At 38.5% G+C, this 12173-nt stretch overlaps 2 protein-coding genes across 6 annotated transcripts in view; both read right to left on the bottom strand.

The window, feature by feature from the left end:
* Positions 1–3280: 3280 nt before the first annotated feature.
* Positions 3281–6670, bottom strand: rassf10b (Ras association domain family member 10b). Its single transcript, XM_057337867.1, has 2 exons — positions 6549–6670; positions 3281–5696 (listed from the first exon to the last, which is right to left on the bottom strand). The coding sequence occupies exon 2, from the start codon at positions 5678–5680 to the stop codon at positions 4310–4312; it is 1371 nt and encodes a 456-aa protein (XP_057193850.1). The 5' UTR covers positions 5681–5696; positions 6549–6670; the 3' UTR covers positions 3281–4309.
* A 2038-nt stretch (positions 6671–8708) lies between these two features.
* The window catches only part of tead1b (TEA domain family member 1b), a 63511-nt gene continuing 60046 nt past the window's right edge, over positions 8709–12173 (bottom strand). For all 5 annotated transcript variants that reach the window (XM_057333986.1, XM_057333994.1, XM_057334010.1 and 2 more), the window contains one exon: positions 8709–11720. In XM_057333986.1, coding sequence (XP_057189969.1) covers positions 11607–11720 — 114 coding nt within the window. In that variant the 3' untranslated portion in view covers positions 8709–11606. The remainder of the gene's footprint in view (positions 11721–12173) is intronic.

Below are 12173 nucleotides of genomic sequence, written 5' to 3'. Positions count from 1 at the left end.
AATGACAGCTTGACCTGTCGTCTCCTTTACATGATCCCCCTAAAGCACCTTTACAGCTTGACCCATGAAATCTCATCTGAATGCAGCTCTACCCCTCGCTGATCTCCATTAATAACTATTCACATGGAGGAATGGTGGGTAATTAAAGCTTTTGCACAAGTAAACAAATAACTGCCAAAGAGTCGTCAGCTCGATTCAATATCGAGCAGATCCTACAATGAAATTCAGTGATTGATCTGAAAAGCAGGAGACTTTGCTGGCCGGATTGGATTGGGCATTGTGAAAGGAATTGATGAAGAAGTTGACCTAGAGGCTTTCTGACGCAGCCCACCAAAAAGGTTACATTCCTTTCCGCTTCATTACATCCTTACACACCGAACCTGTGTGGCCATCCTTAAATCTCACAGCCCTTTTTCAGGATGTGGAAATAGTCTAGTGTTTGACACTAGCTTAACACGTCAACAGTGAAAGAGCAGAGAAACAAATACTGAAGGTCTATGGATTTTTTTCTATAAAGAAAGGATGTGAGAAAAATGCCATATGACACTGATACTTTACAGTGACAAATGACAAATATATAACAGCACGATTTTATAAGTTGCTCTTTCATGACTCATGGTTTTCATAACTAAGTAAATCTGATTTGGAATTCTAAACTGTTTAAAGCGGCCCTAACACACGCGGTTTCAGCCAATCTCATATTAATCTTGAGTACCTATAGAGTAGTATTGCATACTTCGTATCTTCGAAGAGTATTTAGTTTGATCGCATTTATAAAAGATAGATACAGCTGTACGATTATTTCCGAAAGCATACGGCGCGTGCAGGGGGGAGGGGTAGGCTGAACTACAGCACGTGCGCACCCATTGCCAACAAAACACAGACATCAGATTCACTCACCGCATGCGGTTCATGTCCAGCATCTTTTAGCGCTGGGACGGCTCCATGTATCAGTTTCAAACGATCTCCAAATCCAGCGTTATATCCACCATTTTTATAACATTCATCACCCAAATGCAGTGAACAAACAAACACCTGAACTTCGCGAACGTGTGTGCTCTCTCTCTCTCTCTCTCTCTCTCTCTCTCCTGCACACAAGTGAAAGTGACGTCAGCACATGCTCCTTCTCCTGCTCTCCTTCCTGCGGGTGGCGTGCCGGGTGCTTTTCCGGGAGAATTGTCCAATAAGGGACTAAGAAAATTTGTTACGAAACAGTTTTATATGTTCGAAAAAAACTTTCTGAAACCTGTACGATCGCTGGGGGAGTGTATCGAGCACAGAAGTACTACGTAATACGCCCAACTCGTTTTTTGACAAGTTGACCATGTTAAGCATGAGAAGACAGCACGTTTAACATTGTAAAGAAGTCAGAATGCATGACACACCGTTGCAGCACCCCTTTAAAAAGATTGGTACTGAATAAAGTTAATTTGACTCATGTAATACATTATTTAATCTGTATAATTGTCTAGTGTGTTCTAGTATCTAAAATATTTGTATTCAAATATTAAATAATTTTGACTTTTGATTGCATATTTTGCTCATGTCTGAAACTCTTGTCGAGACATTTTTGGTTCTTTTCTTTGGAGAAACACCATAGACTCAGGACACAAACTTTCCATTTGCTTTTTTCTATTGAATCTCGTCAGAGAAACAACTGAGATGATAAAAAAGATCTCACCTGAGAGATTTCTTCGCATACATTTTAACATGAGCTCAAGCATATCAAAATATTTTTTTATACCGTCTTTTATCGAACTAACCCCCACCCCAAACCGATTTGCAGCCATTTAATTCCCGCAATAACATCACATTAATGCTTCTTGCACAAGCATTTAAATAGTGAAAATTTCTGTCTGTTGTGTCACTCAATATGTGCTAACAGATTTAGTGCAAAGAAATGTAACTGCATAAACATGAGGCACAAATGCCTCTGGCATATTAAACACATCAAACAACATGTTTACGATCTGTGGGAACACAGAACTGGTTAAACAATGTGTGTTTAATAATGTTGACGTACAGATGTAATAATAGACCACATGTGCAATGTGTTTATATATTAGCTCTTTGACATTTGCCTCAAAATGTTTTGTAAATGAATACAAAATATTTGAACAGGTGAGGATTGTGCACGTGTTGCTGATATGTGGAATTACTCGATTCTCTCACAGAAACTAAGAAAAGAGCAACTCTGTACCACCCTCTGTTGAGTCACACTTGTGAGGATCAGATACAAATCCCTGTGAGGAGAGTTCTAGGAGTATATTGTAATATTTTTGGGCGAGCCTCTCAGGTAGGCATGATAATATATACATTTTTAAAGTACCCGAGTAAAATAATTTCCTTACGCCGCATGGTACATATAAAGCACCAGTATACAGAATCACTACACCATGTAACCACAACAGTACTTTTCTAAAGGAGACCAAACGTCTTTCAGTAAAGTACAACAATTGGCACAACCTACTGTCTGTAACACAACACCTGCGTCTCAATAGCATTCCTCTAGTATCACACAGCTAAAGGCTATTCAGTGCTAAAGTGTGATAACGGTGACCCTTCCAAACTGGCACAGGGTTCAATAATATCTGCTGAATGAGCCTGAAGTCTTTTGCCTTTATGTGATTCATGTCTTATGTGGTTGCGATGTTTCACTCCCACATGCCTGAGGTACGAGCACACGAGAGAAGGTTATCTGGGTGCGTTATGTAAATGCACAGCTTTCACAATGAAGCGCGATGGAAACCTGTGCAAAAATCAAATGTGTACCTCCACAATTGTGCCCTGCCAGTCGTTCCTCTGGGAGAGGATAGTTACGTAAGAATTTAAGCCACCAGCAACTTGCCTACCCTGTTCCCTCACGGTTACCCTTTTAGAGAGCAAGTTTCCTTTCAGTCTGAACAAAGGTGTCACAACAATGCAACCAGGGAAACATATGCCACAACATAGCCCCTATAGTGAAAGATCAGGAACAAACTGAATGCCGTATTAAACAACATAGTAAACAACATAGTATTAGCATTATACTTTATATAGTACACATAAATCATGCCGTGTGTGTGTGTGTGTGTGTGTGTGTGCGTGTGTGCGTGCGTGCGTGCGTGTGTGTACAGCTTAAGACACCATTTCAAAATTATTTTAAGTTTTTCTGAACTTACTGGTATGTGTTTAGGTAAAATGATATTTTTTGTTTGATCCTATGAACTACTAACAATATTTCTCTCAAATTTCAAATATACAAAAAAAATATTCTTTCTATTTGTATTTATTTGCAGAAAATGAAAACTGGAGAAATAGGTCAAAATAACAAAAAAGATGCTCTGTATATTCTCAGATCACAAATACTGCAAAGAAAGCAAGTTCATGTTCACTTTTAAGCATTACAATAGTAATATTTGTAGATGCATTTAGGAAAAGTTAAAAAAAAAAAGTTTATGTGATAACCTCGAGTTTATCACAGTTTTCATGCTGTCAGTCTTTCACATTGCTGTTGGGTGACTTTGTCACTCCTGAGGTTTGATTTTGTTGAAATTCAACAGACACTGGACTGGAATGGCCACAATACATTTAAAAATGCTGATTAAATTAAAATATGGAATGGTCTCTTCATTTTTTTATGCTATATGTGAAATACGAAACATGTCATGTGCTCATTTCATGATATTCACCCTCTCAGTGCACACAGCAGCTCAGAACTGTTTTAAAGTATAAATAAATGAAAACTTTCTTCAGTATTTTACTTAATCACAGATTCTTATTGCTTTATCATAACATTCTCAACATTTACATTTGTACAATTGTAAATACATGGAAGCCCAGTGAAATATTATAATATAATGTAAAATCCACTTCTGTGTTATAAACAACGCAGAGCTCATAAAATGACAATGAACTACACACTTGCTGATATGTCATGAGCAACAAAATACGGGCATATCTTTTAGCACCATAATTCAGTTTTTTATGAATAATGAATTTCCAGGACAGCCTTGATAAGGTCTTTTTACACATAGTAAGTGTGAATAAAAAAATGATATAACCCAAAGTAAAACAAAAAATGTTACATGTAAGTGTACAGTAAATAATATATTGTCCAAACTATACCATGTGCCGATCCAACAAAGTATTGTAACTATTCTTCATCTAGATGAAATTAACACTGATTATTGTAGATAAACATGAATAAATGAAAACAACTTTAAGTGCATAGTTGTGTTCTCGCTTTGTTACATTATGACAATCAATTATCCAGCAACTGACAATATGAATACAAGCTGTGGTGATGAAACAGGAATTTACAGTAGATTTACACTAAAGATTCAAAGATGGCTGTGATATCCGAGTCTTGACTATGCATTGAACTGAGTCCCGTATCTGAATCGTCATCGTTTATGTCGCATGTTTTTGCAAGTCCTCGTGCCTGCTCGACCCAAACACTGTCTCCCTTCAGTGGCATCGGTTCTTCCGTTTCTATCGTGTTTCCTTGCAGATCATCGTCGTCCTCAGTATCCTCCTCAAAATCCATACAGTTCACTTTCTTCAGCAAATCCATCAGCTCTTTCTCTTTTGCATTCCAAATCTCATCGGTCAAGTCCAAATCATTCTTTATGGCCTCCAAATCCGTGTTCAACCGCAGACCGATGTACAAACTCGTGTCAAGTTGGGTTCTGATTCTCTCTTCTTCCAAAACCAGCTCATTTTCAGAAGATACGTCCGCCACGGTAAGTCCAGCATCACTTTCTTGAGTTTGACTTGTAACCGTGAGCGATGCATCAGAGGAGATGGTTTCAGGGTCTTTATTAGAAAGCTCCTCGTGTCGTCTTTTCATCCACCTTTGATTGAGTTCTTCCTGAATCTCAGTCGTGATACACTCCATAAGAGCTTCTTGTTCAGCTAGTTGTTCCTGTAGTTTAATCATCTCCTCACATCTCTCAGCATATTCCTCAAACTGGGCAAGGGCTTCTGCCGAACTTACGTTGTCCCCCTCGCCGAGCAGAGCTTTATCCGGGTTCGTGTCCACTAAATACGTATCCTGGACATAATTTATCCCTTGCATCTTCATTCTATCAAAATGAACTTTAGCCTCATACCTGTCAATCTCCATGTCAAGCTCTTTAATCCTCTGAACCTGCTGGCGGATGGTGTGATCTTGAGACATGACCAGGTGCACCATGGTCTCCATCTTCTCCATAGACGATGCGTCCTTGGACACAGACTGAGCCTTTTTCTTATTGATTTTATCCAACTTTCTAAATGCTTTCCTGACGATCCGTCGTTGTTTCTCTTGTGACAGAGCCATGGTCACTCTCGCGGTTCCCTTGGTTGCGCACGGGCTCTCCTTGCTGAGCACGACGCGCGCCTCCGCGCTCCGCGGCCCGCTGCTGGGCACAGACGCTTCGTTTTTCACCAACACGAACCTGACGTTTTCCTGCTCCTCTCCCCACGCGCTCCACAGGCGCATGATCTTGGTTTTGTTGGGTAAAATCCTTTCAAATCCTCTCCATTTCTCCACAATGCAGTAGGACCGAGGAGAGCCCGAGAGAGAGAGTTCAACCAAATTCTGTTCATCCAGTAAAACCCGTATCACATCCGCGCAGGTCGTCCGCTTCGTTAAGCCCGACACGAGCTTCTCTTCACGACAAACCCACACTGATATTTTACTTTCCTCTGCCTCCATCTCTTGCACTCACTGTCTGTGGAAGTTTTGCGGAGGAGATTATTCCGGATAAATAAAAAAACAATGAAAAATAAAGGTTATTTTGAAAAAAAGTACTTTTCAGTATTGAAAAATTGTCGGAAAATGTTCTAAAGTGTTGAAAAATGTAATGTAAAGTCATTTAGTCCTCACGCAGAGACCTTATGCGTTTGTCTCTATGAGTGAATGAGACGGGACAGCGCTTCTGCTGAAACTACTCTGCTACGATCACGTGACGTGCGACACTCTTCCTATTACACACAGCCTGCCTGTTTCATACGTGAACAAAAAGAGCTTATTTGCAAAAACTTATTTTTTCAAAAGTCATGTTTTTATTGTGTTTAATTGTGTTGTTTTTTGTTATTATTATTTAATCAAAACAACTCAACTGCAGTTTTACTGATATTCCTTGGAATGCACAATGAAAAACAAGAGTTACTTTTTTAACAGTTATCTGTTTTTGCAAATGAACTCTTAATAGATTTAAATAGTAAACATAGTACGGTTTTGTAGATTATACAAAGGTTTTTCTGCAAGGTTTTATGCCAACAATAAACAATATAATAAAAGATAAAAATACAAAATCTAATGTTTTTAAATTACCAATACCTTTAGATATCAGTTATCAGCCAAATAATATCCTATCAATAGAAGCCAACATAGGCTACTATACGTTAGCTTCCTTTAAGACTAATACAACTGCAAATAAAACATTAGAATCATGCAAAACTTATTTATAAAATACAAAACTTATTTATAAAACACGAAAAAGCCTACAATGAATTTAGTTGTAAGTTGTGCGTTTATTGTTGTCATGTATTCAAATCGACAACTCAGAAAAGCCACTTACCCCGTGAGAAAAATCATTTCATGGCTCCAATTATTAGCTACCTCTCCGCACAGCATTAACATTAGCCTGCTTTTCCAAATATTTTTAAGATCTGTGGTTTGTTAGTAAATGTTATAACTGTAATCATTTAATTAATTCTAGACTCATCAAGTCATCGTTAACCTGAGACGTTTCCAAGCCGACAATATTTGGATAAGCAGCCTGTCGAAACCACCCACTGCAAATCTGCCAAAACATTGTGCATTGCCTGCCATGCGCCTAAAACAACTCATGATGGATTACGCTCACTTTAGTTACTGAGAAAGTAAAATTTTAGGTTTGCATTTGACCCCAACAGGTTTCAAGAGTTCACACAAAGCGCAACTGCGCCCTCTAGCGTTTGACAGCAACCATTACGTTTAGAAGACAATACAGCAACTATTTCCGCTTTAAAAGTACACAGTTCGTGATTAAAAACCTAGAAATAAAGTACATTAGTTCTATAAAGTCTGGCTTAACATTTTGCTTATTCATACTCATTTATAAACACTAAACCTCTAATTTAGACCAACATAATGTTCGTATTAAAACATTGTTTTAGCTTTTTCAGTCTCTTTTTATCTGTTATATGAAAACCTAAACTTAGCGTTGGGTCCACTGACAGGCTATGAATGAAACGAGTCGTTCTGTACAGTCGTGGCCAAAAGTTTTGAGAATGACACAAATATTAATTTTCACAAAGTCTGCTGCCTCAGTTTTTATGATGGCGAATTGCATATACTCCAGAATGTTATGCAGAATGATCAGATGAATTTAATTTTATTGTGAAGTACCTCTTTGCCATGAAAATGAACTCAGTCCAAAAAACCATGTACATTCCATTTCAACCCTGCCACAATAAGACCAGTTGACATCATGTCAGTGATTCTCTGGTTAACACAGGTGAGCGTGTTGACCAGGACAAGGCTGGAGATCACTCTGTAATGCTGATTGAATTACAATAACACACTGGAAGCTTTAAACGGAGGGTGGTGCATGGAAATCATTGATCTTGTTTGAATTTTGTCCGGAGAAGAAAAGGTGAGCGCTACAATCAGTCCTGTGTCATGCCAACAAAGCATCCTGAGACCATTCATGTGTGGGGTTGCTTCTCAGCCAAGGGAGTGGGCTCACTCACAATTTTGCCTAAGAACACAGCCATAAACAAAGAATGGTACAAAACATCCTCGGAGAGCAACTTCTCCCAACCATCCAAGAACAGTTTGGTGATGAACGATGCCTTTTCCAGCATAATGGAGCACCTTGTCATAAGGCAAAAGTAATAACTAAGTGGCTCGGGGACCAAAACATCAACATCTTGGGTCCATGGCCAGGAAACTCCCCAGACCATAATCCCATTGAGAACTTGTGGTCAATCCTCAAGAGGCGGGTGGACAAACAAACACCTACAAATTCTGGCAAACTCCAAGCATTGATTACGCAAGAATGGGCTGCCATCATTGAGGATGTGGCCCAAGACGTTGATTGACAGCAGGCCCGGGCGAATTGCAGAGGTCTTGAAAAAGAAGGGTCAACACTGCAAATATTGAGTCTTTGCGTAAACTTAATGTAATTGTCAATAAAAGCCTTTGACACTTATGAAATGCTTTTAATTATACTTCAGTATGCCATAGTGACATCTGACAAAAACATATAAAAATCACTGAAGCAGTAGACTTAGTGAAAATTCATATTTGTGTCACTCAAAACTTTTGGCCACGACTGGACACTATACTGTACAGTCACCTGTTAATCAGTAAACATGCGACCGATTCAGAACATCTCTTTGGAGACCCCTGCCGTTCATTATTATAAACGCAACACTGTCACAAATGACGACCGTCCCGCCCCCTAGTGTTCAGTGATTATATTACGTTAAATACTGGTACGGGGATCCATTTTTTTTTTTCATTTCTTTGGACGTTTTAACCTACATCTTATAAAAAGTAGATGCATTATAATGAAAAGGAGAAAGGTGGCACTAGAAGGCGCACTACACATCCATGCTTGAGAGTAAATTAAAAAGACTTGCTTTAAAATAGAGCTGTTGTTTAAACACATTTTAAGTCCCCATGCATGAAATAAAAATAAATATTTTCAAGCCTTCAGGAAAATAAACAGGTGTCAAAGACAATGTGCATTTTAAGTATTTATTTTATTCAATATCGTATACATACAAAGTATCTAGAAAGCTACAAAATATCTACCACTTTATCAAGAAGGCATCAAAATGTTACGGAGCAAAGACAGAACAATTGCGATAAAGAACACACACATAGTAGGTTGATTTTCTCTTCTGTCAGACCTGCTCCAATGCTGTTTTTCCATCATCGGGGATACTAAAAGATATCACACCTTTGTACCAAGAAAAGCCAGAATATATAATTTTATACAAAGCACCTTTTTACAAAAAGAAAAAAATCTCTGCACACAAACCCAATATCTTTTAACGATACTATCTGAACTAGATAAAAGTCCACTTTAAAGCCAACATCTTAAATGGTAATGAACATAGGAGGTACCAGTACCTACACACAGACAAAACAGAAACGATCAAAAATATGAGTTAAACTGCTGACATACTGTAGTCCACGTTCCATTAAAATCCTCGTTTAGTGTCCATGACAAGCAAAATAATGTCCATTTAACATTCATTAAAGGCATTAGGTCTCAGGCCCCATAAAGGGCACTGTTAAGGAGGGACAGACGGAACAAATGCAACAGCAGCGGAAACAGTATCACCACCCAAAAGGGCTCTGAAGTCATCACGAAACCATCGCACACATGTAGAACAATACAGGAAGATCTCTAAAAGTCATTTATGAACCATGAACGATAACAAAACAATCAACATCATTTGCCATTTTGATATCAAGCTTACTTGACTCCACAGTTTACTTCAAGCAGTAGGCTACAACATACAGAGCTGTAAATCTAACTTTGTTAATAGTTCTTTTAAAACCGTCCCCTTAAACGAACAGTATGAATAAATTATGTAGCGACGATGGTATGATTTGGTGAAAGCCAGCTTTTATCCGTCAAGGATTTTCACGTGACCTCATATTGTGGTTAGAATCCTTTCCTACTATCTTTGCTAAGGATTGAGGAGTAACACACTTTTAAGTCACTTAATATAGTGTTTACTATATTTCTAAACAAAAACACAGAACATGGCTAAAAAAAACAAGGAAAACACCATGTTAGCATTCATAATCTCAATGGTGCAGTGAAGGTTTTCACTTATGCGATCTGATCATGCACTAGAAAAGTAGCTAAATCTCTGTCTCGTAGAAGAAAAAAACACAGGTTTGCCACAACCACCAAATCAAATGCTGATAGAAATTTGTCAAATATTACATTTCTTTGTTTCAGTCCATATCCACTCACTAGCCCACGTTGATTCATCTATAAAATTTTATGAAGGCAATGTGGTGAATATTTTACCTACGTCCACTTATTTGGTTTTTGATCATCTTCGTAACGCAAAATAACGTTTGTCTTTTCTAAGCTGGAAAAATCTGAACCAAAGGCACTTTCATGCTACAGTGCAGGACATAAAGAGGAGATAAATGCATCTCCACAAACTTTTTGGTGTTTTCGGTTATAAGAAAGGCAAGATCGGATAGTTTTGTATCTCTTGAATCTATTATCTGACATTTCGGCAAGATGTAGTGAAAGATCAACCAAATGTGCACGCAGGCCAGTGCTCTATAATAAAGATGACACATATAATCTTAGTGTTATTCCCCCCCCCTAAAAATACTCTCCACGTTCCCTTTATACACTAAGGCACTGTTGCTTGTATTGTTACACTTTGGCAGTTTCGTACTGTACAATTCCTTCAACATGTGACAATGACAAGAACGTCTTCCAGCTTAGGAAAGAGGTCACAGCTTTAGTGGCATCTTTTGGAGTTCGCACAAACATCTTTAAGGCTTGCAGTCTTAGAAAACGATTAGGCCACAGAGACGCAGGCTGTGTGGGAATGACAAAGGCAGCAAAGAACTCTGGGACAGGATTAATTTCATAACTAAATCCGTACAGAAGACGGAGCGCTCCGTGATATAGAGTACGCTCACGGATGGGCTTGGTGGCTTCCTCGGCGCGTCTGAGAAACATATGTCCTGCTGAAGAGAAAATCTAAGTCCAGCAAGTGAATCCAAGTGCTCGGGTAAAGTTGACGGGTTAATCCATCAACCCCGGTAGTTAATACAGTGCTTCTTGAGTTACGGGTACCCTTTTAACACAAGCATGTCGGTAGAAGGCGTTTAGCTGTACAGGAAACAGTAAGCGGGTCAAATCTCTGCGTTTTCTTATTGCAGGTGAAATGTTGGTAAAAGGTTGTGATATCACAGTGCAGTTAATCCTCAGGATGTCGACAAAAAACACACATTAACACGTACAAAATCATAGATTATTTTCAAGGGCTGGGCTTCTGAATTCCCTGAATTCTATGAAGGTTCTGAATGCAGGAACTTTGTTGTTTCGTGATGGCCACAGGAATCTTTTCTTTGACACCTACAGTAGCTTTCTTTTCAATAAATCAAAGTTTCAGAAAGACATTTCTCGAATACTTCTTCTTTGGGAAAAACCTACAAGCATGTGAGAACGTATATACACATGTACACACACAGATTTATGGCTGAACCCATACGCCTCCATACAAATGACGGACACATACCATGTACAGAAGGCTAAAATCGGTTATCTTTTGTGTACATTCTATGAAAATGTTAAAATGAGGTTGTCTGACTCACTCGACCCAACCCTCAAGTCAAATGATACTCTGTTGCTTTATGTACAGCCTACGAACGAATGTTGATTCGGCGTTCTTCCACATTCCTGCCCGTTTTAAAACATAATACAACTGTACCGCGATTCACAGCTGCAGTTAAACGTCAAACACATGAATAATGAAGAAAAATATATAGAATTATAAGCATCGCCCAAACGTGACGAAATCGTGTTGAGTGAATGTTGAGGAGGCACTACCACAGTAATGAGGTTTAGAGTCTACTGGATGTGAAAGAGCTGCCTCGCTCATTCCTTCACTAGCCTGTAGATGTGATGCTGGGCTCCGTGCTCACTGTTCGACACCTCAAACACGCAGGCCATGCACAGCAGGGTCTCCTGTGTGTCTCTGTTTGTGACCACCTGAAACCCAGAACGTGAGAAAGTATTACTGTACCATTTACACTGGGGTTGCATCAGAATTTGTTTTTTTTGCACTGTGATTTTTTGACAGATTAAAGCTGCAATCTATTCATTTTTTATTTGTTCGAACAAAACTCAGTTACTGAAGAAATACATAAAAAAATCTGTGTTTAAATCAGTGTCTCCGTACCATACTCCAATATAAAACAGTAGTAAACTGATAATATTGGTAGGTTTGATCGCTAAATAATATATTTTTTTTAATTTAAGTTCATTTGCAAATACGGAAATTCCTTTTTTAAGTTATAATAACTCAAATATTTGCTTTTTTTGCAAATGGGTTGTTGGCGTGACATGGCATTTCCACTGTCACACAAGATACAAATTAATATTAGTATTGTCATCATTTAAAATGCAGTAAATGGTTAAGCATATCTTTATCTTACATGGACC

This window comes from Triplophysa rosa, linkage group LG1, assembly GCF_024868665.1.
Source record: "Triplophysa rosa linkage group LG1, Trosa_1v2, whole genome shotgun sequence".
Taxonomy (NCBI): Eukaryota; Metazoa; Chordata; class Actinopteri; order Cypriniformes; family Nemacheilidae; genus Triplophysa; species Triplophysa rosa.
Note: the sequence above shows the minus strand (reverse complement) of the source record. Positions and strands in the feature narration are given on the sequence as shown.

What these genes read in the sequence shown, in the direction of transcription:
- rassf10b (XM_057337867.1), bottom strand. Translation starts at nt 5,680, where the DNA reads ATGGAGGCAGAGGAAAGTAAAATATCAGTGTGGGTTTGTCGTGAAGAG.